Source organism: Lolium rigidum, chromosome 3 (assembly GCF_022539505.1).
Source record: "Lolium rigidum isolate FL_2022 chromosome 3, APGP_CSIRO_Lrig_0.1, whole genome shotgun sequence".
In the NCBI taxonomy this organism is placed as follows: Eukaryota; Viridiplantae; Streptophyta; class Magnoliopsida; order Poales; family Poaceae; genus Lolium; species Lolium rigidum.
This window is the reverse complement of record NC_061510.1, coordinates 384,898,913-384,921,880: the sequence shown is the minus strand read 5'-3', so window position 1 is coordinate 384,921,880 and position 22,968 is coordinate 384,898,913. Positions and strand designations below refer to the sequence as shown.

Sequence of the window (22,968 nt, the reverse complement as noted above, 5' to 3'; positions counted from 1 at the left end):
GATGGTATCTACCCGACGTATGCTACATTTGTGAAGACAATTACCTCTCCGGCAAACGAGATGGAAGCTTATTTTGCAACATGCCAGGAAGCATCACGCAAGGATGTTGAGCGTGCTTTTGTTGTGCTTCAGCAGCGTTTCGTCATTGTCAGGTACCCTGCTGTCACTTGGTCTGAGGCATAGATGTGGGAGGTGATGAACGCCTATGTGATCATCCACAACATGATCATTGAGAGCGAGCGCGACGCACCTGTGCAGGATGATCATCCATTTGATTATCAAGGGCCACTAGCTGAGGTAGAGCATGTGCCCAAGAATTTGCTGCTTTTCTTCGTATGCACAATGAAATTCGAGATGCAGGTGTCCATGCACAACTGAAGGCGGATCTAGCTGCGCATTTGTGGGCAAGGAGAGGAGCAGCCAACAATGCATGATTTTATTTCTATTTGTTTGCCTGGATGAATAATTTAAGTACTATTTGTTTGTTGGGTTGTATGAATAATTTAAGTACTATTTGTTTGTTGGGTTGTATGAATAATTTAAGTACTATTTGTTTGTTGGGTTGTATGAATAATTTAAGTACTATCTGTTTTATTGATTGTATGAATAATTTAATTCTATTTGTGTGATTGTATGAATAAAATGTGATCGATATATTGTTTGAAAATATTGTAAAAAGAAAAAAAATTGGGGGCCACCGTTTGCGAGACGCCGGTGTGGAAATAGCTTCCCCAAATAAAGGATGCAGTGCCGGCGCCGTTCAAACGGAGGTGCCGGCGCCCCTACCGCCTATTTTAGGGCTACCGGTGATGCTGTCTATATTTCCCACCAAGCAACCCGACTCGTACGGATATTCAGATAACCAGCAGATCCGCGGCCCCTACCCACGATGAGGCGGCCGGCTCCGACTCATATCTTGGGAGAAGTGTTCGTCGTTGCCGCGGTCAAGTGTTCTTTTTATACTCCGGCGATGGTCACTTGCTCGACGCGGTTCATGTCGGACGAGTAAGGAAGGCCCCAGCAAAGCCTCCCTCCTTTACCCCGACGACCCCGCCTCGCCGAACAGCACACTCTGCCCCGGCCGAACCCCCTCGTTCAGGTCCTCGAGCGACATGTCCCCCTCCAGCGCCCTCACTATCTGCACCACCAAGAAAAATCACCATGGCCATTTCCCGTGAACAACTGCAGAAGCCAGGGCATGCGTCGAGTGACATTGTACCTGGCTCATCCTGGGGCGCTTCTTGGCCGACTGCCGGACGCAGGCCGCGGCACTGGCCGCCACGCGCGCCATCTCCACCGGGTCGTAGCTGCCCTCCAGCCTCGGGTCCGCAACGGCGTCGTAGTCGCCGCCGGCCAGCGCGCGCGACAGGGCCGGCCTCGCCCAGTCCACGAGGCCGTCTTCCAGGAACAGCTGCGTCGTGGCGTCGATGGGCCGCCGCCCCGTCAGGAGCTCCAGCAGCACCACGCCGTAGGAGAACACGTCCGACTTCTCCGTCAGCCTCCCGCTCGACGCGTACTCCGGCGCCAGGTACCCGAACGTCCCCATGACGCGGGTCGTGACGTGCGTGTTGTTGTCGGACGCCAGCTTGGCTAGCCCAAAGTCCGCGACCATCGCCTCGAAGTTGTTGTCGAGGAGGATGTTGGCGGATTTGATGTCGCGGTGGATGATCCGGGGCTGGCCTTCATTGTTGCCACATGAACATGACAATTCAGGCATCAGAATTCAGAAACACAGTTGCCTGCCGTTAGCAATGGAGAACTGGAGATGTTGAGGCTAGCTAGTGATGTATGCTCACAGTCTTCGTGCAGGTAGGCGAGACCCTTCGCCGACCCGAGCGCGATGCGCAGCCTCGTCGCCCATGCCATTGGCGGCAACCCTTTCCCTGCAACCCAGCACGTGAACCAACCGTCAGTATCGGTTCTTGCAGTGTAACAACAATGTCGTTTCAGTTAACTTCTGAAGCTAACTAAGCTGTGCACGGCCACGTAGAGGAGGCTGACCATGGAGGTGGAACTCGAGCGTCTTGTTGGGGACGAACTCGTAGACGAGCATGCGGCTGGTGCCGGCGATGCAGTATCCGACGAGGGACACGAGGTGGCGGTGGTGCACCCGGCTGATGATGTCCACCTCGGCCTGGAACTCGCGCTCCCCCTGGCCGCTCCCGGCCTTGAGCTGCTTCACGGCCACCGCCTTGCCGCTGGGGAGCACCCCCTTGTGCACGTACCCGAACCCGCCCTGCCCGAGCAGGTTCGCCTGGGAGAAGTCGCCCGTCGCCGCCGCGAGCTCCTCGTAGGTGAACGTGCCCTTGCCGAACACCAGCGCCTCTTGCGGTGCCGGCGTATGCAGCGGCTGGCCGGAGTTCATGTCGGGCGGCACGTGCCAGGAGGCACCCGGCGGGCCGGATATGCTCGTCGACGGCCCCGCGCCCGTGTCGCTCTGCCATTGCGGCTGCGGCCCACTGGCGTAGCTCGTGCTGTTGCCTGTGGTTGCCACGCCATGCATGTCATTGGTGGTCAACTACAGTGCACAAATCAAGAGAAAGCAGGAACACCAGGACTAGGAATGGCGATCGATGGCAGCTTCGAAAGCATTGCGCATTACCTTGGTGTCCGGAGGCAGTGTCTGCGTAGAAATGCATCGGGTTGCGAGGCTTCCGCCGCCTCCTCGGCGCCGTCCTCCTCGAGCAGCACACGCAGGCGGCAATGAGGAGCGCAAGAAGGGCGGCCGCCCCGGCGGCAGCGAAAACGATCTCAGCCGGGCTGACGCGGCGCACATAAGCCTGCTCCGACCTGCTCGAGTCACCCGTGCCTCTAGAGGATTGGGCAGATGGAGTGTGGATCGCGGCCGGTGACGCCGGAGCGCCATGGGACTTGGACGGCGCCGGCGGAGGCGAGGAGCTGGATGGCGCCGGCGAAGACGAGTTTACCGTTGGTGCAGAGGACGAGTCCGGTGACGGCGGCGGGGCGGCTGAAGGAGGAGAGGTGTTGTTCGATGGCGGCGACGGTGGTGACGAGGGATTAGAGGACATGCCGGCGAGACAAGAAGGATTCAACTCAGCCCGATCGATGAGGCGCAATCCCCTCTGCTTCAGTTGGCGCGTGTTGTGTTTTCTGTTGCGGCGCGCGGTGTTTCCGGTTGTCGTTCGTTGCTGCGTGCGGCTGCGTCTCTGCCGTCGGCGCCCGATCTTGGCGGGTGGTTGGTGTTTGCCTCATCTGCAGCAACGTCGTGAGGTGTGGGGGCTGCCGGCTGCGTTCTGGATTCCAGCCCCCGTGGACCACTCGCCAGTCACCTATGCTCCTTCCGTCCTAAAATGTAAGACGTCTGAATTAGTCAAAAGTCAACGTTTTATTTAAATTAGTATAAACTAGTGCAAAATATAGCCAAAAGCTAAAACTCATAAGTCTTTTTTCTGAAACTCCACTTTTGGGTCTCCAAAAAATCTGCCAAAAATTATATAGGTAGACATATACATCTAGATTGTAGCCAGAAATTTCGTTTAAACATACATTGTATGGACATAGTTAGTAGTATATTACGCTTATATAATGTTAGAAATCTTTTTTTCTATAGGCCAAAATGAGTTTTCTACATAAAATTCACACGGACATATGGATCATGTATCTATTCTCGGTCTTTTTTAAACCCAATAGCGCTGCAAATTCGTGTACAAAATATAGGCTCGTTCATAGTATTGTTCTCTAGCAGCTCTCGACTTTCTCCATCCCACTGTCAAGTCAAAGTAGAGTCTCTCTTGTCAAGGAAAAAATTGGTACTGCCTTGACGGCTTGACCGCTTGACTCTCAGAAATCTCTAACTATCTTCTTCCCAGAAAGGAAGAAAAACATGTATCCGTCATCCACTCCATTCTCCAATTTCTCCACGCACCATGGACCACCAGGACAGGTCGCTCCAGCATATGAACCTCCACATGGACAACCAAGGAGAGGGGTATCTTAACTCACTTCACTCTCGTTTTTGAAGAAGGACAGGAGTAATGTGATGTGTGCGATGACCATGGGAAGTCACTTTATGTGATGTGTGCGCGAAAAGACACAAAGTTTGTATTTACTTCTATGCACCAAGAAGACATAACTTGATGGTTGTAATATGAATGTTATTTGTATGTGCCAAGAGATACGTAACTTGGTAAGAGCATGTCTAACAGACCTCTTATTTTTCTACCCCTTAAAACACGAGTAGAGGGCCCTGTATTCACTTTTTGCTGGCCAAAAACTCGTCCGAGCTAGCAGACCCCGTATCCCCACCCCGTAAAACAGAATCCTACGGAATATTCTGTTTTCAGCGGCGGCGCGCGGGTGGCTATGGCGGCGGCGCGGGGAAAACGGTTGGGATTTCTGAAATGTCCGCGCGCCATAGTGAAATGGGATGAGGGGTTGGCCCTGTATTTAGCCTCCCGCCCCTTACAAGTAAGGGGCGAAGAGCCGCCCCGTAGCCAAAACTGTAAAAAATCGATGCGGGGGCTTGTTTTACGGGATCTGCTAGACGGCCGGGTAGCACCCAACCCCTTATTTCGGCAGTTATTATACGGGTTTGGCCCTTTTAAGGGGTCTGTTAGACATGCTCTAACTGCAATCATATCTTGCTATATGTAATTTCGATGAAATTGATGAGAGTCATGCAATTTTTTTTCCCTTTTCCTGATCATTGTTGCAATTGGATACGTGGCAACCTGGAGCAAAGATATAGCTTGGCATGTGGCAAGCATAGGCCCAAGTGCCACCATGGTGCCACGAATGCTGCTAAACATTGCAATCAGTTTATTAACAAATTACCCCTAGAGTCAATGGTTTATGCAAAACTAAATCTGAGTCACTAGTATGTGCAATATTCTCTCAAAAGGTTACTGGGTTGTGCAGTTTCCTTGTGTGGAAATGAAATCACAAAAACAAATGGTGTTGGTAGAGGAATATATTTGGTGACACCGGCGAGGCCATTTCGGGACGGACATGTTCATAATCTAAATACTTGGGTATCCAAGAAATTGACTAATTCATTACTGTCAACAAGGCTCAAGCAACACCTCGACTCCCAAAAGCAAATGCTCATGCATGCGAATGATTTTATGAATGTCAAAAAACATGAGAAAAACTAGACATGTACAAGTTTGTGTCCTTGGTTATCTCCAAATTAAGATGGAGAAAACCTAAATATTATGACTTATGCTAAGAAGACAAATTGAGTGCCAAACTTTTAGCTTGTTCAGAACAATGAACTTTGTCTTTTTATTGGAAAAACATACATGTTGATTTTTGCATGCAAATTTGCGCAGACAAAAACCTTACCAATAAAAGCAAGTACACAATATTTGAGGATTTTCTATTTTAATAGTTATTTTGAATTTTCTGTTCATCCGGGAGCATATTCTCCTTGTCGGAGCCACAAATCCATGCCCCCACTTGCCAATACATCTTTTAACAATGCGTACACACTCACTTAGGCAAATTATATATACACATATTTGAGTTTATTCACCTTTAAAGTTGGTTTTTCCCATTACTTGTGGCAATTGAGTATCATGTGTAGAAATATTGGTTCAAAAAAGGCATTATTATGCCTTGCGAATAAAGAACATTCAGTGCACAATAAAGTTTACTATTAATAAACTTACAATATCCTGCATGTCATGTTATGGTATCTTTAACTTATTTGTTTTAGCAATATATCTTTAAATTAATTGCTTCTAGAGCTAAATTTGTACACCTATAAATGAATAGTCCTGGATATTTTTGTAGAAGCGAGTTGTAAAAAAGTGAAGTTCACAACCTTGTTCGAAAAGACCATGTAAGAACCATGTAGTACAAACATCTCCACAAAAACAAATATATGAGTCTACCAACGGAATATCTTCCTTATTTATGTGCATCAATGTGGAACAATATAAGTCACATGCAGCTATAACTAACTCATACAATGACCTTCTTGGTTGAATATATATATTACTAGTGATCCTTAACTTGTTGCCGGACAATGCGCAAGAGGATTTTGAGACAACTATAGGGCTTTCGAAATTTAGCTCGCTAATTGTTTTTTCCAAGGTATATGGTATGCGAGGCATTAGGAAGATGGTTTCAACTTACATCATATTTAAGACCATGCATTTGCAGCCCATGGTTTGGAGAAATGAAATTAAACTATGTTGGTGAGAATTTGAAAGTGCGGCCTCTTCATTTCTTGCAAGGGCACATATGGCTAATATGAGCCTAAAAATTTCTGTGTAAGCTAGAAATGTTGCTATACCAAATTACAAGGAAGCACCTCTTGTACGCACTGTGGTGCCGAGTCTCTATTATTTTGTATCATTAGAGAGTTGACTTGAAAGAAACAATTAAGTTTTGAATACTTCCCACCAAAATCAGTTTGTATGGAAATAGTGTTGCCGTTTTGCAAGCACACGACTAGCCTCACTCTTTCAGTCATAGCAAGGCGAGATGGTTTCTCTAGTATCGTATCTTCAACTTAATTTTTGCAAATTTTTGGTGAATTAACTAACAGTTGTTGAGAGCAAGGCTGCTTCACGCCTCTGTCAGTCCATCATGAGGATCGATTACTTAAGTTTTAAGCAGGCGCCTTTTAGTATCTTGATGTATGATTTTTTTTTTTTTTTTTGCCTTTGCACCGTGTTTGCCAAATTTACCAAAATGAAGTTTAGAGGAGGGAGTTCATTGGGAAATCAGGCTTAGGAAGTTGATTATTAGTCACCATCCCCTCCTTTTATTATTTGATGGGACTTAGTATGGTGATTCTTAGCGGACGCTACCCGTTCATGAGTTAGGCACAAGAATAATGCATCATTACGAGTGGAAAACTAACACAGGGTCAACTTCAACTCAAATTCTCAATCCCTCGGATGAGGTACCGCACTCTCGCCCATCACAAGAGACGTGAGAGTACCGATGATGGTAGAGCCAACTAATGTCTATATTACTAGTGATCTTTAACTTGTTGCCGGACAATGCACAAGAGGATTTTGAGACAATTATAGGGCTTTAGAAATTTAGCTCGCCAAGTGTCTTTTCCATCTTATTTCCATGTCATCTATAGCTAGTCTAATAGTAAACATGCAGAGTAGTTATCCATAAAGATGTATTGCTTTGTTAATACCTAGCCCACCTCACACTCTCACAAAATGTCTTGTAGCACATGCTATAATTGGCTCCTAATTTACATCTAGCTCATCTTCTCTCTCTGATCCTCCAACTTATGAAAATGTATTATTAGACTCATAGTGTACCTGACTTATCTTTTATTCTTTCACCGAGGGATATTTATCGAACTCCTCTCTTCCCCTACCCTCTTCAATTCATATGCCCCCAACAAATAGGAGATACGTAACTAACTTCTCGGGGAACAAGGTTTGATCTATCCTGACTTTGGTGGTTTGTAAACTCTAATAGCTGGGGCTTAATTGTTACTATTATTTTGACAAAAAAGTAGAGAAGTTCGCTACTATGTAAATTCTTTTATTTACAAAAATAGAAGGTATAAATAGTGGTGAAAGGCAAATAAAGACTTCTAATGTGTCAATCTATTGCTGCATGCCCTCTATTTTTTTATTCTATGCACAATGAGAGCAAATGAATCCTTGAAGAACCTAAAACATTCCATCAAATCCAAGTTTAGCCTATCAACATCGTAAAAAAAATAGCCTATCAAAAAGAAAAACACTTATTATCGGGTGACTGATCGCATCGCTGGATCGGTTGCTCCCGAATTAACTCGCGCGCGGTTCGTTTCACTAGCCAAGCAAACAAATAACACAACTGTATCATTTCCCGTCGCAGCTAGCTAACATGCTCATCACTCTCTCTCCTCACCTTGAAAATTGTTTTTTTTTCACGTGGGCTGGACCACTACTGTTGCTTCTCTTTTGTTACTCGTGTACTGCTAGTATTAGTACTCGATGGCTGCTGCAAAAGAAATGTTGAGTGAGAGGCTATGACTCAAATAACACTGTGACACCGACCATTTTTTAGTGCGGTGCTACAAAAATGTCAAAGATTATTATTAGATTTTTTGATATTATATACATTGTTATTATTACTTTTGACAAACATGTGTCTAGTTTGTCTTTCGCTGCAAATACACGAGCGGCCAGTGGAAATGGGCCCGAGGTCACCGGATCTAGTGCCGTCGGCATGTTGACAAGCTGAATTCGTGGTCGTCGTGCCGAATCGATAGTGTAAGGTCGCAATGAGGCCATCTTTTGCCATGAATCTTTTGAAAACAACTAATGAATCTGTTTGAAGATAGATATCACACAAGAATTTTGCTAATCGTTGGATTAGTTAATTGAGTTTCTTGAGATTGTTATGGTATATTGTTGTAAATCACTATCTGATTTGTTGTGCAAAGTTTTTGCACGAGAAATTATTAATGTTGTTGACTATTATGGTGAACACCCAAATAATTTGTTGGTTTACTTGTAAATTATTGTTGTCAATATGTTGGTGATTTGTTGTAAAGATATTATTACCATGTGATTTTTTATTGTTCAAATTATAAAAGCGGTTCCAAATTCTATTGCAAACATCTAATTTTTTTATTGGTTTTGTTGTTAACTATTGTTATAAATATATTGGTGATTTTTGTTGTAAATATTCTTTTGGCTTGGGGATTTTTTAGTGTTGGAACTTTTTTCGTAAAAATCGTGGTTGGATATTGTTGTAAACACCCAATAATTTTGTTAGTTTTATTGTTAATTATTGTTGTAAATATATTAGTGCTTTGTTGTATATTTTTTGGTACAGATAATTACCGGCGCCCAGACCGTTATTTTTTGTTGGAACCATTGTCAATTATTGTTGTAAACACCTGACTTTTTGTTCGATTACTACTGTTTTGAAGCCCAACAGAATCACATGGTGGGCATTAATTTGATGTCCTGAATATAGTACATCCTGCACCCACGTCGTGCAACATTAGAAAAGCGTCACGCAGTAAAGCAAGCAGATCATGTGAGGAAAGATGGATTAATCGTTAATCACACGATCGTGATCTAACGACCGGAACAACAACCGATTTTCGGACCCACATCGGGCGTCCGACTGCTAGCACACGCCTATCAAAAATGATTTTGTTTCTATGGTTCCAAATGCTCTAGTAGGACGTGATAATACTCTCCTTAATTAAGACATAAAATTTAATCCACATCAAACCGTCCAAAATATATCCATTATAGGCAAGTCCACATTTCATTCCATATTTATCTTCCACCTAGTGTCTAGCTAAAGTCACATAAGAAAAACATGTGTAAATTTGTTTCCTTGTTTTCTCCGTTGACGTGATGCAGCTAGAGATACAAGTGGTCAACATTAGGGTACTCTGTACCTTCTTTGAAGCAAAAATAAAAATTAAATTGATGATGCCATCATAAAAGTTAGTTTATTTTGTTGAACCAAAGATAGTACATGGTACCTTAATATTGATCCACTTACATCTATACTCAATTCCAGAAATTTTGCGTGCGGGAAGGGATTCTGTGAAGGAAGTTTGTTTTTAAATAATAGGCGTAAGGTCCAATGTTAAACTAATAACACCCTAAATGACGAAGAAGATACATGATGCTGAACCTAGCTTATACAAGATAAAACTACACACACTACACATGTCTACAGAAGAGACTACCTAACCGGAAACACGAAATCCCCGGCATGATTATTAAAAAGACTACGCAGAGGAAGAGCAAACTTTGGACGGGCTAAGGCTGGTCATAGTGGGGAGTAACTTAGACTAGTAACATATGCCATGTTACTATTACTAGTCTAGGTTACTGTGGTGACCCGGCATACCACTGCATGGTGTAGTATGCAAGTATGACATAACACAAATGAAACACCGTTCCACTAGTATTACATCGCTCAGAGTGGTACAACAGAAACATATGCGGGTCCGAGGCATGTCTATAGAATTACATACAGACTCTGTTACAGAAGATCAGCACAGCCTCCTACTTTACAATGAGGTAAAACTGCAAATAAACTCCAGGAGAACGACTTGTAGTCTAATCTTATCACTAACTCTACTTGTAGAGGTTTTGACTAGCTATAGAGGTTATGAATAGATTCTAGCTACATAGGAGCTAGGTTTAGGAAGCTAATTCCTTTCTATTGCTAATCTAGGTTTTCTCCTTGTTGGATGTGGTATCTGACTCCTCTGACAGGTTTCTGTTTCTTGAAGTAGTTGTTGACTCCTCGGCCTTCGAGTTGCACTGTAGATCCTCCTTCGATGCCTCCATATCTAAGCAAGGGATTTAAGAGTGGGATGAGTACGATCGTACTCAACAAGTTCATTATAGGAAAGAGGTGTTTAATGCACTAGCTACAACATTAGACCAGAAAGTCTAATACCAATGCAGGTTTTCATAACCATTTCTTCAAAAGGTTGCTTTTATTCAGAAGAACTATGTCCGTCAGCCTTCACCGGTTTACTAGAACTTCATGGAGTTCCTTTCCGGCAGCGTTCGCAGTTCCATATCCCGGAAAAGGGAGTGACAGGCCATGATTCATTACACTCTGCAGAGGTGTGTTGCTTTACCCATAAGAGATCTTATCCTTGTTGCCAACCGAGTTGCAGGCTCGTCCACACTTCTTTTGGTGTGAGGCCAGGAGTAAGGTCTTAGTCAATCATATTCCTCCGCTACCTCGCACACCCACCCTTTGTTGCAAATCCGACCTTGGGTCCTCGCCGGGCTATATCACTTGGATATCTTCCGACCTCGACAACTACCAGGTCGCAACCATGGTCCTTCGCCGATCAATGCAACCAATCATAGACCGCATTACCGTGGGGAATTAGAATGGGATCCCCACCCTCAAGTTGCTCCCGCAAGACACAACTGCTACGGTAAGCGCATCCGTTGATGTACAAGAGGTGGAAATACAATTGACTACTCCGTCCCACTCCAGATCTTATGGTTAACACGAGTTTTACGGCACAAGAATCACTGGACGACATTTGTTGTTTAATCCTAGATGGATATAAACCCATTGCAATGGAACCTCCACCATGTCAACACATTCCATGGTTCCATTATCAACCACATAGTCATATTCATAGTTATGAAAGTAGTACTTTTGCTTTTCATGCAAGAGTGATAAGTATAATACTTTGCAAGTAATTTGGTAAAAATACTCAAATGACATGAGCAAGCGATGAACTTGCCTTTCTTCACTGCAAGATTATGCAGGCAAGGTCTTCGATACGCAGTAACTCCAAATTCTGAAATAGCATCATTGTCCGCTAAGGACGATGTTTAAAAGATTGGCAAGGATGCAATAATGCATAATTATGAGATGCAATCGCTCTAAGCGTGATCTAACCCCGATGATTTAGGACAGTGAGTTGGTATGATTGGTTTAGAGTGTGTTGCACTTTTAGGGTGATTCCACAAACAAGGTTCTTATTAGGGTTTTGTTGTCTTAAAATCATAAACAAATGGTAGAATGTAGAATAACAATCATACACACCAAGAAATAGTAGTTGCATAATAAGTAAAGAGCAGTTATTAATTTTAAGTCCTATTTTGCATGGTTTATGATTTCTTGTTATATATTTCAAAAGAATAACTTTTGAAGAATAGGTTCTTTAATAAATAATAAGTATGATAATTATGGTTGTGGAGTTCTATGGTTTACTATGGTTTCCATCTAGTTTCTAGGTAAGGATTAGATGGATCCTAACAAGGCTGGAGGCACATCTGAGGTAATTTATTAAACATAGGTGCTATCAAGGTTGGTATACCTTGTTTATGACACCTGGCTAGGGTTTATGAATCCTATTAAGCAGGTTTGATGGCTACTCCCTATTTACTTCAAAAGAATAACTTTTGAAGAACATACTTCTTAAGTTATAAGAAGTATCTCAATTAAGGTTGAGGTTGTCTAGGGTTTGTTATTGGATCCACTAAGTAAAGAATAATTGGTTCCTAAATAAGGTGGTTTATAAACATTTAATCACTATTAGGGTTTAGGATGTATGGCAAATGATGCAAAATATTAAGCATGGTTGCTATATAGAGTTCATCACAATGGTGTGATGCTAAATAGGGATAAATAAGGATGATGGCTTTGGTAATAGGATCTAGGGTTTACACTTGGTTGACCCTATTTGATCATCTAGGTCTGATGGGGTGCATACATGGAATGCTAAATTAGTAGTGATAGTGTTTCTATATTTTATGTGAACATGACAAGCATTTAATTGTGATTATGGTTCTACGATTGAAAAGAAAGTACTTTCGCAAAAAAAAAGATTGAAAAGAAAGTAGGATGATCACATGGTATAACCTAGGGTTTAGGTTTAGGACAAATTTAGGGTTCATATGGGTTAATGGAGCTAGAGTTCCTAATGGCATTAGGGTTTTAGAATCCCACATAAAATTATGAACTACAATTTTATGTCTAATCGAATTAGGGTTTCCTAATCTACCATATAGTTCTTAAGGTAATAACTTCATTATAAAGTTGAAGTTATTAATAACTTTGAAATAAAAATAATATAGAATTTGGCATTTCATTATTTTTGAATAATTAATGATTAGGACAATTATTAATTAGGATTTAAATCCTCCTAATAAGGATTTAAGAAGTTATTAATAAAGGAAAATTAGTTTTATTGTTTCCTTTATTTACTTACTGGTTTTTATTTATTTTAGAACTTTTTCTTAATTTCTGAATTTTTGTTGCATTTGGAATTAAAAGAAAAGACTTAATTAATAGGTATTTAAATAATTAGATTTTTGTTTAAAATAAAAATTTCATATTATATTTTTATTGGATAGGATTTTCTTTTACAAGAATTTTGATATCTTATTTTCATTTTTTTGAGTTCATATGAATTTCCTATAAATTTGCAAAGTTTCAGATATTAATGGAATTTGAATTTGAAACGAAATGACTAAACACACCCGGGCTAGTCTACCCACAGAGACACTGACTAGTGGGCCAGAGTCCACGTCAGCTACCACGCGTGTTTGACCGAGGCAAAATTGCCAACGTGGCAATGGGCACGGTGGCCGGCGGACTATGGCGATGGTCGTCGGCGTTGGGCTACTCCCGCGGACGCGCGCGGGTGCTGGCTCGACTCAGGGCGACGCGCTGAGCCATAAGGTGGTGGCGCCCCATCGAAAAGGTCACCGGAGTAGCTCCGGCGAGCTCCGACTGCGGTGGCGCACAATGGTGAACGACGTGGGCATGCTACGGTGGATGCTAAGGTAAAATAAGTGGCTTGAGATAAGCATAAGCTCACAGTGATGCTCAGGAAAGGCTCGACGGCGGCGCTTGTCGACGGTGGCGACGCCATTGCCCGTTTTTCTGTGGAATACCGGCGGAAAGGAACGAGCAACCACCGGCGTCTGAGAGCTTCCTGACTCGATTCCTCGCGCAGGTTGAGCATGTCGAGGGTGGTGAGGATGATGGTGGCCACGGCGGGGCTTGGGGCTTCCCCAATCGACGACGGTGACTGTGGCCGGGGTGAGCCAGGGTTTCAAATTGGGACGGAGAGAAAAGGGGAAACGAAGCAAGATTTCATCCAGGTATTTATACTGCTCCCCTCGATCATCGACGCTAGTGGGAGTCGACCCTGGTGGCCGGGACGTGGAGCTTCGTCGTCATCGTGGTGTCGATCCAAGGCGAGAGGAAGAAGACGCTTTGCTTCTTCGTATTTATCCAAAGGAAGGGGTACGGTGGACTGGGCCAGGCTGCAAGGAAATGGTGTTGGGCTGGCTGCTGGGCTGCGGTGGCCCGATAGGTAAGCCTCTCCTCTCTCTTATTTTCTTTTCTATTTTCTTTTTCCCCTTTTTAATTTTTCTATTTTGAATTCTGTTTTTGATTTAGATTTGAATCCTTTTCTATTTTGCAGGTTTTTGACAATGAGGACTAATAAAAGGATTATTGTAATACTCAATTGTCTTGAATAAACATTTCACATATGTGAGCTTTATTGCAAATTTTAATTACATATGATTTTAGGCATTCACTTTAATTCCCTTTTTCTTGTAGAATTAATTCTAACTTTCTTTTTCATGGTGGAATTATGAGTGGATCTTGATTATGTGTTTAACCATATTGTGTACTCTTGCATTTGAATATATTTAACTTCTCAAGTAAAGTTCTTAATGATGATAATTCAATTTATCCCTCTCTTGGCTCTAAGAGTATTTTGTTAGGGTTGGTAAGATGTCTTATTAATATTTAAGGTCTTGTAAGTTCTCTATTGTAACTCCCTTCTCAGGTTTGGCACTAACTCCTTGAAATACCTAGAGTAGATACAACTCTCATTATGGTTTGGTTTTAATTATAAGGATAAGTGGTTGATAACCACACATGGGTTTAATTATAGGGTTAGCATTAGGTGTCTCTTATGGTTAATAATTAAGCATGAGAGTGCAATGCTAGGGTTCTAATTATATGTGCTTACTGACACATGGTTTGAAACTCAAATATGGCTTCATTAGGTTTTAGTTGTGCTCACCCAAGTGGTATACAAACTAGGTTGAGATATAATTCTAGGTTGTAGATATGGGATGACACCATAGTGCATTGGCTAGGGTTTAATATCCCCTAACCATGATAAGATGATTGCTTACTCAACATTATGTTCTCCTTTAGTTACTAAGGACTTGAGAATTGGTTTTATCTTCTACCAATTGACTTCTCTAACTATCCTCAAGTTATCATTAAAGTACTAAAACGGTTATGGTTCTTTTTATAGTTAACTTTGGTTATATGGATGAATGGTTTCTCACCATATAAAGTATAGAGTTTGAATCTCACTACAAGAAAAGTTGCCATGGCCGACGAAGTTGAAGTCGCGCCGTGGTTGCTGGTGTACCATGGCCGACGATTTTTGGTCCCTCCGTGGTGCATGTCGAAACTTTTTTTTTCTCGTTTTTGAGGCCACCTAGCCCGACGAAAGCGGCCAAAACGTCGCGTATGGTGGCCCGGGACGTGGTGCATCTCGAAATCTCGGGTTCGCCGGCCGAGTCAACGCAAATCCGCACCGCCGAGGGATGTAGGGCCCAGATGGCAGCCTCTCTGGCATTATTTTTTTTCTCGATCGCGCCATCTCGTTCAACGTTCTCCGATCGAGCCGTTTACGATGCAGGATCATGGGTCCCGCATGTCATCCTCTATGAACCAAAATTCTTTCTATTCTTGGATTTTTTTTGACCCCCGATTTCTCGGCTACTTCCTTTTTCTTTTGATCCCTTGCCGCCTTGGAAACGTTGAGACCGCTGCTCGCTAAATGGGACCCGCATGTCATCCTCTATGTGCAATCAACTTTCTTTTCTTGGAGTTTTTTTGGCACCTCAAATTTGGTCACTTGCCTTTTTCTTTCGATCCCCCGCCGCCTCTCAAACGGTGATACCGCCGCCGCTAACCGGGACCCGCATGTCATCCTCTATGTACTATAAAACTTTCTTTTCTTGAATTATTTTTGGCACCTCATATTTGGTCACTTACCTTTTTCTTTCGATCCCCCGCCGCCTCTCAAACGGTGATACCGCCGTCGCTAAATGGGACCCGCATGTCATCCTCTATGTACTATAAAACTTTCTTTTCTTGGAGTTTTTTTTGGCACCTCAAATTTGGTCACTTGCCTTTTTCTTTCGATCCCATGCCGCCTCTCAAACGGTGATACCGCCGCCGCTAACTCGGGACCCGCATGTCATCCTCTATGTACTATAAAACTTTCTTTTCTTGAATTATTTTTGGCACCTCATATTTGGTCACTTACCTTTTTCTTTCGATCTCATGCCACGTTTGAAACGTTGAGGAACCCGCAGGCTCATGGGACCCGCATGTCATCCTCTATGTACTATAAAAGTTCATTTTCTTGGTTTTTTTTCACCCTCCGATTTTTGGCAATTTCTTTTTTCTTTTGATCCCCTGCCGCCTCTCAAACGGTGATACCGCTGCTGCTAAATGGGACCCGCATGTCATCCTCTATGTACTATAAAACTTTATTTTCTTGAATTATTTTTGGCTCATATTTTTTCACTTGCCTTTTTCTTTCGATCCCCTGCCGCCTCTCAAACGGTGATACCGCCGTCGCTAAATGGGACCCGCATGTCATCCTCTATGTACTATAAAACTTTCTTTTCTTGAATTATTTTTGGCTCCTGATATTTTTTCACTTGCCTTTTTCTTTCGATCTCATGCCACGTTTGAAACGTTGAGGAACCTGCATGCTCATGGGACCCGCATGTCATCCTCTATGTACTATAAAAGTTCATTTTCTTGGTTTTTTTTCACCCTCTGATTTTTGGCAATTTCTTTTTTCTTTTGATCCCCTGCCGCCTCTCAAACGGTGATACCGCTGCCGCTAAATGGGACCCGCATGTCATCCTCTATGTACTATAAAACTTTCTTTTCTTGAATTATTTTTGGCTCCTCATATTTGGTCACTTGCCTTTTTCTTTCGATCTCATGCCACGTTTGAAACGTTGAGGAACCCGCCGGCTCATGGGACCCGCATGTCATCCTCTATGTGCTATAAAAGTTTATTTTTCTTTATTTTTTTTCACCCTCTCGATTTTTGGCTATTTCCTTTTTCTTTTGATCCCCGCCGCCTTGGAAACGTTGGGTAAGCTGCCGACTCATGGGACCCGCATGTCATCCTCTATGTACAATCAACTTTCTTTTTCTTTTGATCTCAAGCCGCATTTGAAATGTTGAGACCGCCGTCGCTAAATGGGACCCGCATGTCATCCTCTACGTACAATAAAGTTTCTTTTCTTGGATTATCTTTGGCTCCCGATATTATGTCACTTGCCTTTTTCTTTCGATCTCATGCCGCCTTTGAAACGTTGAGTAAGCCGCCGGCTCATGGGTCCCGCATGTCATCCTCTACGAACAATAAAAGTTTCCTTTCTTGGAGTTATTTTTTACCCCTAATTTCTGGCTATTTGCCTTTTTCTTTTGATCTCCTCGCCCTCTCGAAACGATGAGGACGCTCGTTGGCGTGTCGGTCCCACATGTCATCCTCTATGAACAATAAAAGTTTCCTTTGATGGATTTATTTTGAACCCCTAATTAATTTCTCGGATATTTCCCCGCCGCCTTGGAATCGTTGAGGATGCCGCTGCCTCATGGGTCCCGCATGTCATCCTCTCGTAACGGTAAATGTTTATTTTCTTGGATTTTGTTGACCAAACGATTTTTGGCTTATTTTTTCTTTCGATCACCTCGTAGCCTTTAAAACGTTGAGGACGCCGCCGGCTCACGGGTCCCACATGTCAACCTCTATGAACAATAAACGCCGAGGATGCCGCCGCCTCATGGGTCCCGCATGTCATCCTCTCGTAACGAAAATGTTTCTTTTCTTGGATTTTTTACCAACAGATTTTTGGTTTATTTTTTCTTTCCATCCCCCGCCGCCTTTAAAACGTTGACGACGCTGTTGGCTCATGGGTCCCCGATGTCAGCCTCCCCGTACAAGAAACATATGATATCTTGATTATTTTGCACACAATAAACAATGTATTGCGCTCTGAGCTATTTCAAACGGATAATTAAATCTTTATTTTTACATAAACAAACTTATATGTTGAATCTCCTTGTTTTTTTGTCTTTGCGAAGCATAGGACTTTCCTGTTTTTTTAGAAAATTCGGAACTTTCCCGTTTTGGAGTGGGCTGAAATTGTACGAGTCAAAAGGCCAAGCAGATAGTTCGAAGGCCCGTATGTCCAGATGCAGCCCAATTGAAATCTTTCTTCTTGGATTTATTTCACCCCCGATTTCCGGCTACTTCATTTTTCTTTGGTTCCGTGCCGCCTTGGAAACGTTGAGACCGCCGCCGCAAAATGGGACCCGCATGTCATCCTCTACGTACAATAAAATTTCTTTTCTTGGATTATTTTTGGCTCCCGATATTTGGTCACTTGCCTTTTTCTTTCGATCCCGTGCAGCCTCTCAAACGTTGATACCGCCGTCGCTAATTGGGACCCGCATGTCATCCTCTATGTACAATCAAGTTTCTTTTCTTGAATTATTTTTGGCTCCTCGATATTTGGTCACTTGCCTTTTTCTTTCGATCTCATGCCACGTTTGAAATGTTGAGGAACCCGCCGGCTCATGGGACCCGCATGTCATCCTCTATGTACTATAAAAGTTCATTTTCTTTGTTTTTTTTCACCCTCTCGATTTTTGGCTATTTCCTTTTTCTTTTGATCCCCGCCGCCTTGGAAACGTTGAGTAAGCCGCTAGCTCATGGGACTCGCATGTCATCCTCTATGTCCATCAACTTTATTTTCTTGGATTTTTTTGACCCCTAATTTCTGGCTACTTTCTTTTTCTTTTGATCTCAAGCCGCATTTGAAACGTTGGGACCGCCGTCGCAAAATGGGACCCGCATGTCATCCTCTATGTAAATAAAGTTTCTTTTCTTGGATTATCTTGGGCTCCCGATATTTTGTCACTTGCCTTTTTCTTTCGATCTCATGCCGCCTTTGAAACGTTAAGTAAGCCGCCGGCTCATGGGTCCCGCATGTCATCCTCTACGAACAATAAAAGTTTCCTTTCTTGGAGTTATTTTTTACCCCTAATTTCTCGGCTATTTGCCTTTTTCTTTTGATCTCCTCGCCCCTTTGAAACGATGAGGACGCTATTGGCAGTGTCGGTCCCACATGTCATCCTCTATGAACAATAAAACTTTCCTTTGATGGATTTATTTTGAACCCCTAATTAATTTCTCGGATATTTCCTTTTTTTCTTTTGATCCCTCGCCGCCTTGGAATCGTTGAGGATGCCGCTGCCTCATGGGTCCCGCATGTCATCCTCTCGTAACGGTAAATGTTTATTTTCTTGGATTTTGAATACCAAATGATTTTTGGCTTATTTTTTCTTTCGATCTCCCGCCGCCTTTAAAACGTTGAGGACGCCGTCGGCTCACGGTCCCACATGTCAGCCTCTAACATTAAACGCCGAGGATGCCGCGCCTCATGGGTCCCGCATGTTATCCTCTCGTAACGAAAATGTTTCTTTTCTTGGATTTTGTACCAACAGATTTTTGGTTTATTTTTTCTTTCCATCCCCGCCGCCTTTAAAATGTTGACGACGTCGCCGGCGCATGGGTCCCCGATGTCGCCTTCCCGTATAAGAAACATGTGATATCTTGATTATTTTGCGTACAATAAACAAGCAGTATTTTGCTCCGAGCTATTGCAAAGGGATAAATTAAATCTTTATTTTTACATAAACAAACTTATATGCCGAATCTCCTTGTTTTTTTTTCTTTGCGAGGCATAAGACTTTCCCGTTTTGGAATGGGCTGAAATTGTACGAATCAAAAGGCGTCCAACTGGGATAGTTTGAAGGCCCGTATGGCCGTAAGCAGCCCAATTGAAATATTCCATTTCTTGGATTTTTTGACACCCTTATTTCTCGGCTACTTCCTTTTTCTTTGGTCATGTGCCGCCTTGGAAACATTGAGACCGCCGCCGCAAAATGGGACCCGCATGTCATCCTCTATGTACTATAAAGATTCTTTTCTTAGATTATTTTTGGCTCCCGATATTTGGTCACTTTCCTTTTCCTTTCGATCTCATGCCGCCTTTGAAACGTTGAGGAAGCCGCCGGCTCATGGGTCCCGCATGTCATACTCTATGAACAATAAAGTGTCCTTCATTGGATTTATTTTTTACCCCTAATTTCTCGGCTATTTACCGTTTTCTTTTGATCCCCTACCCCTTTGAAACGATGAGGACGCTCATCGTGTGTCGGTCCCACATCCTCTATGAACAATAAAAGTTTCCTATGATGGATTTATTTTTGACCCCTTTGATCCCCCGCCGCCTTGGAATCGTTGAGGATGCCGTCGCCTCATGGGTCCCGCATGTCACCTCTCGTAACGGTAAATGTTTCTTTTCTTGGATTTTTTTACCAACCGATTTTTGGCCTTTGTCTTTCTATCTCCCCGCCGCCTTTAACACGTTGGGGACGCTGCCGGCTCAGGGGTCCCACATGTCAGCCTCTATGAACAATAAACCTTTTGTTTGATTTATTATTGACCCATAATTTCTTGGTATTTGCCTTTTTCTTTCGATCTCATGCCGCCTCTGAAACGTTGAGACGCTGCTGGCTCATGGGTCCCTGTCAGCCTCTATGAACAGTAAAAGTTTCCTTTGTTTGATTTATTTTTGACCCTAATTACTGGCTATTTGCCTTTTTTTATCCCCCGCCGCCTTTGAAACTAAGAGGACGCTGCTGGCCCATGGGTCCCACATCTCACCTCTCTCGAACGATAAACCTTTCCTTTCTTTTTTTTCGATCCCGTGCCGCCTTGGAAAATGTGAGACCGCTCCTGCAAAACGGGACCCATATGTCATCCTCTATGTACAATAAAAGTTTCTTTCCTTGGATTATTTTTGGCACCCGATATATGGTCACTTGCCTTTTTTTCGATCCCCTGCCGCCTTTGAAACGTTGAGGACGCTGCTGGCTCGTGGGTCCCACATGTCAGCCTCTATGAACAATAAACATTTCATTTCTTGGATTTATTTTTGACCGCTGATTTCTGGGAACTTTGCTTTTTCTTTCGATCCCCTGCCGCCTTTGTTAAAGTTGAGGACGCTGCCGCAAAATGCGTCCCACATGTCAGCTTTCCGTACGATAATTGTTTCCTTTCTTGATTTTTTTCCACGGCTGGCCGATGGGTCCACGATGTCACTTCTATGTACAAGAAATATGTGATTTCTCGATATGTTTTAACCCGAGATATGTAGGATACTTGCTTTTTTCGATCCCTTTTGTTTGTCTTTACCTTCAAATGTTGAGGGACGCCACCGGCAAATGGGTCCTCGCTCTAGCATTCTCAACTCGAAGGAAAACTGAAATATTGCCTATTCATTTGTTCTTCGTACTCCATGCACATAATCCATACTAACCGTTGATCCGGTTATTTTAGTTCAACTTAATTAGTTCAAATTTGATCTACGAGGAAGTATGTAATATATTTTGGGTTCACAACACTACACTTGTTAACAACAATCCGATGAAGAGGTTTGTCATTTTTTTTAAACTACAAATACACTCTAAGATCTTGCAAACTCGATAGAATAAATCTTGGAACTTTAAATAATTTATGAAAATTTTGAAATCAACTATATGAATATATCAAAATATAGAGCCCATGTAGATGCGCATACCGGCTATGCGCATTTAAAAAGAATCATAATCATAATTGATACGAAATAAAAATAACTTTATATTTAGAATCTCTGGTTTCTTGAGGGCCAATCATAGGATCTCCGTGTTTAAATTAGGAAGGGCCCCAATGGCATGAGTCTGAGGCCCATTAAATGTTTTTGGATTGTTATCGCGAAGCAAGCAGTGCTGACAAAGAATCACCATGTACATTGCCGCGGCAGCCCAAAAGTACAAACAATTGGCCCATGCAGTGAAGGTAGTACTTTTTTTATTGGGAAGGTTGTCCGGGCTAACCCAAAAAAAGTGGTGCTACATGGGGTAGCACTTGAACCCGGAATGAGACCATGAACAAGACATATGCTACATGCTACAGTATTTAGTTCTTAGCTATCTATTTTCGATCCAACGTCCAAATCTACAAGTCAACCAACTGTTCATCTGTGCTTGCTGATGTCAAGGCAGTGGATCCTGGACGCTTGAACCCATGATCGTTACTGAGGGTTGCCTATTTGCGCATAATATGTTTTGTCAGCGGCACTTCACTAGTTTGTGCAAAACATATCCAACATAGTAGGATTCGAAAAAACAACACGTTTTTTTCTTTACTGAAACAACAGTAACATCTCATGTTCATCACAATCCAGCCAACATAAGCACATAATAATTAATAGTACAACTAGAGAGCTGTACATATAAATAAGGTTTGTCAAGCTTCATGCACTAGCCAACGCAACCAAAAGTCCGAACCGATGGAAAGGGCTAGGCAATCCACTTATACATCTGAACACCCCTCCTCACGTGTGACCGGAAGAAGGGAAGAGGTCAACACAAGGAGACTCTCAAGAGGCATATACGTGGACTCCGAGGAGGGCAACGGAGGGCAGCACCAATTTTTAGGATAAATTACGAAAGCCAGGTCTCGAACTCGAGACCCTGGGCTCTGATACCATGCCAAGCTTCATACACAAGCCAACGCAACCAAAAGTCCGAACTAATGGAAAGGGCTAGGCAATCCACTTATACACCCCCCCTCACATGTGACCACAATCCAATAATGGTACCATCATGTTCACCACAATACATCATCATTATACTACAGAACATTTGTAAGACAACTTAATGCAACTGTGATTCATTTTGTTGCCCCAGCCGATGGGTGATAACCTCGAACACCATATAACCTTCTCACAAAGAATTGTAACCAAATATGAGCACCCGCAATGATTTGGTGTCAATCTTCTTGAAGGTCGGGAGGTATCCTACCTTCAAGTCATGTGCTTTGACAAACTCGGCCATCCCGCGTCCATTAAAACATTGCCATCTTGTTGCTTCAGTGTCCACAATCCAGGTGCATGCAGTGGACATCTTCAGGTTGATGGACTCTGGACACCCACCGTAAAACCAGGGTAGAACACGACTGGGGATGGTAATCACCTCTAACTCCGATGTATTCTCCTCATCGATGCGCCTAAACACCTTGCACACTGGGGCTGGCTCTGCATGATGTCTCCTTCCATGATAAGCTCTTCCAAGCTTGAGCTTCTTGTTTGAACACCGCAAAAAGAGGCCTCAATTAGATAATGCCTCTAGCTTCTCGACCGTAATTCCAAGCAAATGCATAATCAAAGGCACCTAGCAAAGTCAGTCGGATCATTGTTCTTATCGAACACACAGCCTGAACAATAAGCTTCTGAATCTAGCTAGGCTGATATGTACAACCTTGTATCATCAAATTATTCAAAGATAGTGTATCATTGTATCGCGAAGCCAAATCGATATAAATAGTAGCTATGAGAATAG

The 22,968-nt window shown here is 43.0% G+C and overlaps 1 protein-coding gene across 1 annotated transcript; it reads right to left on the bottom strand.

Annotated features, from left to right (window-relative positions):
* Nucleotides 1–923: 923 nt before the first annotated feature.
* LOC124697564 (proline-rich receptor-like protein kinase PERK4) lies at nt 924–3,201 on the bottom strand. The gene is made up of 5 exons (XM_047230135.1): nt 2,603–3,201; nt 2,002–2,481; nt 1,797–1,883; nt 1,220–1,680; nt 924–1,138 (listed from the first exon to the last, which is right to left on the bottom strand). The coding sequence occupies exons 1-5, from the start codon at nt 3,027–3,029 to the stop codon at nt 1,037–1,039; spliced, it is 1,557 nt and encodes a 518-aa protein (XP_047086091.1). The 5' UTR covers nt 3,030–3,201; the 3' UTR covers nt 924–1,036.
* Between the last annotated feature and the right edge of the window lie 19,767 nt (nt 3,202–22,968).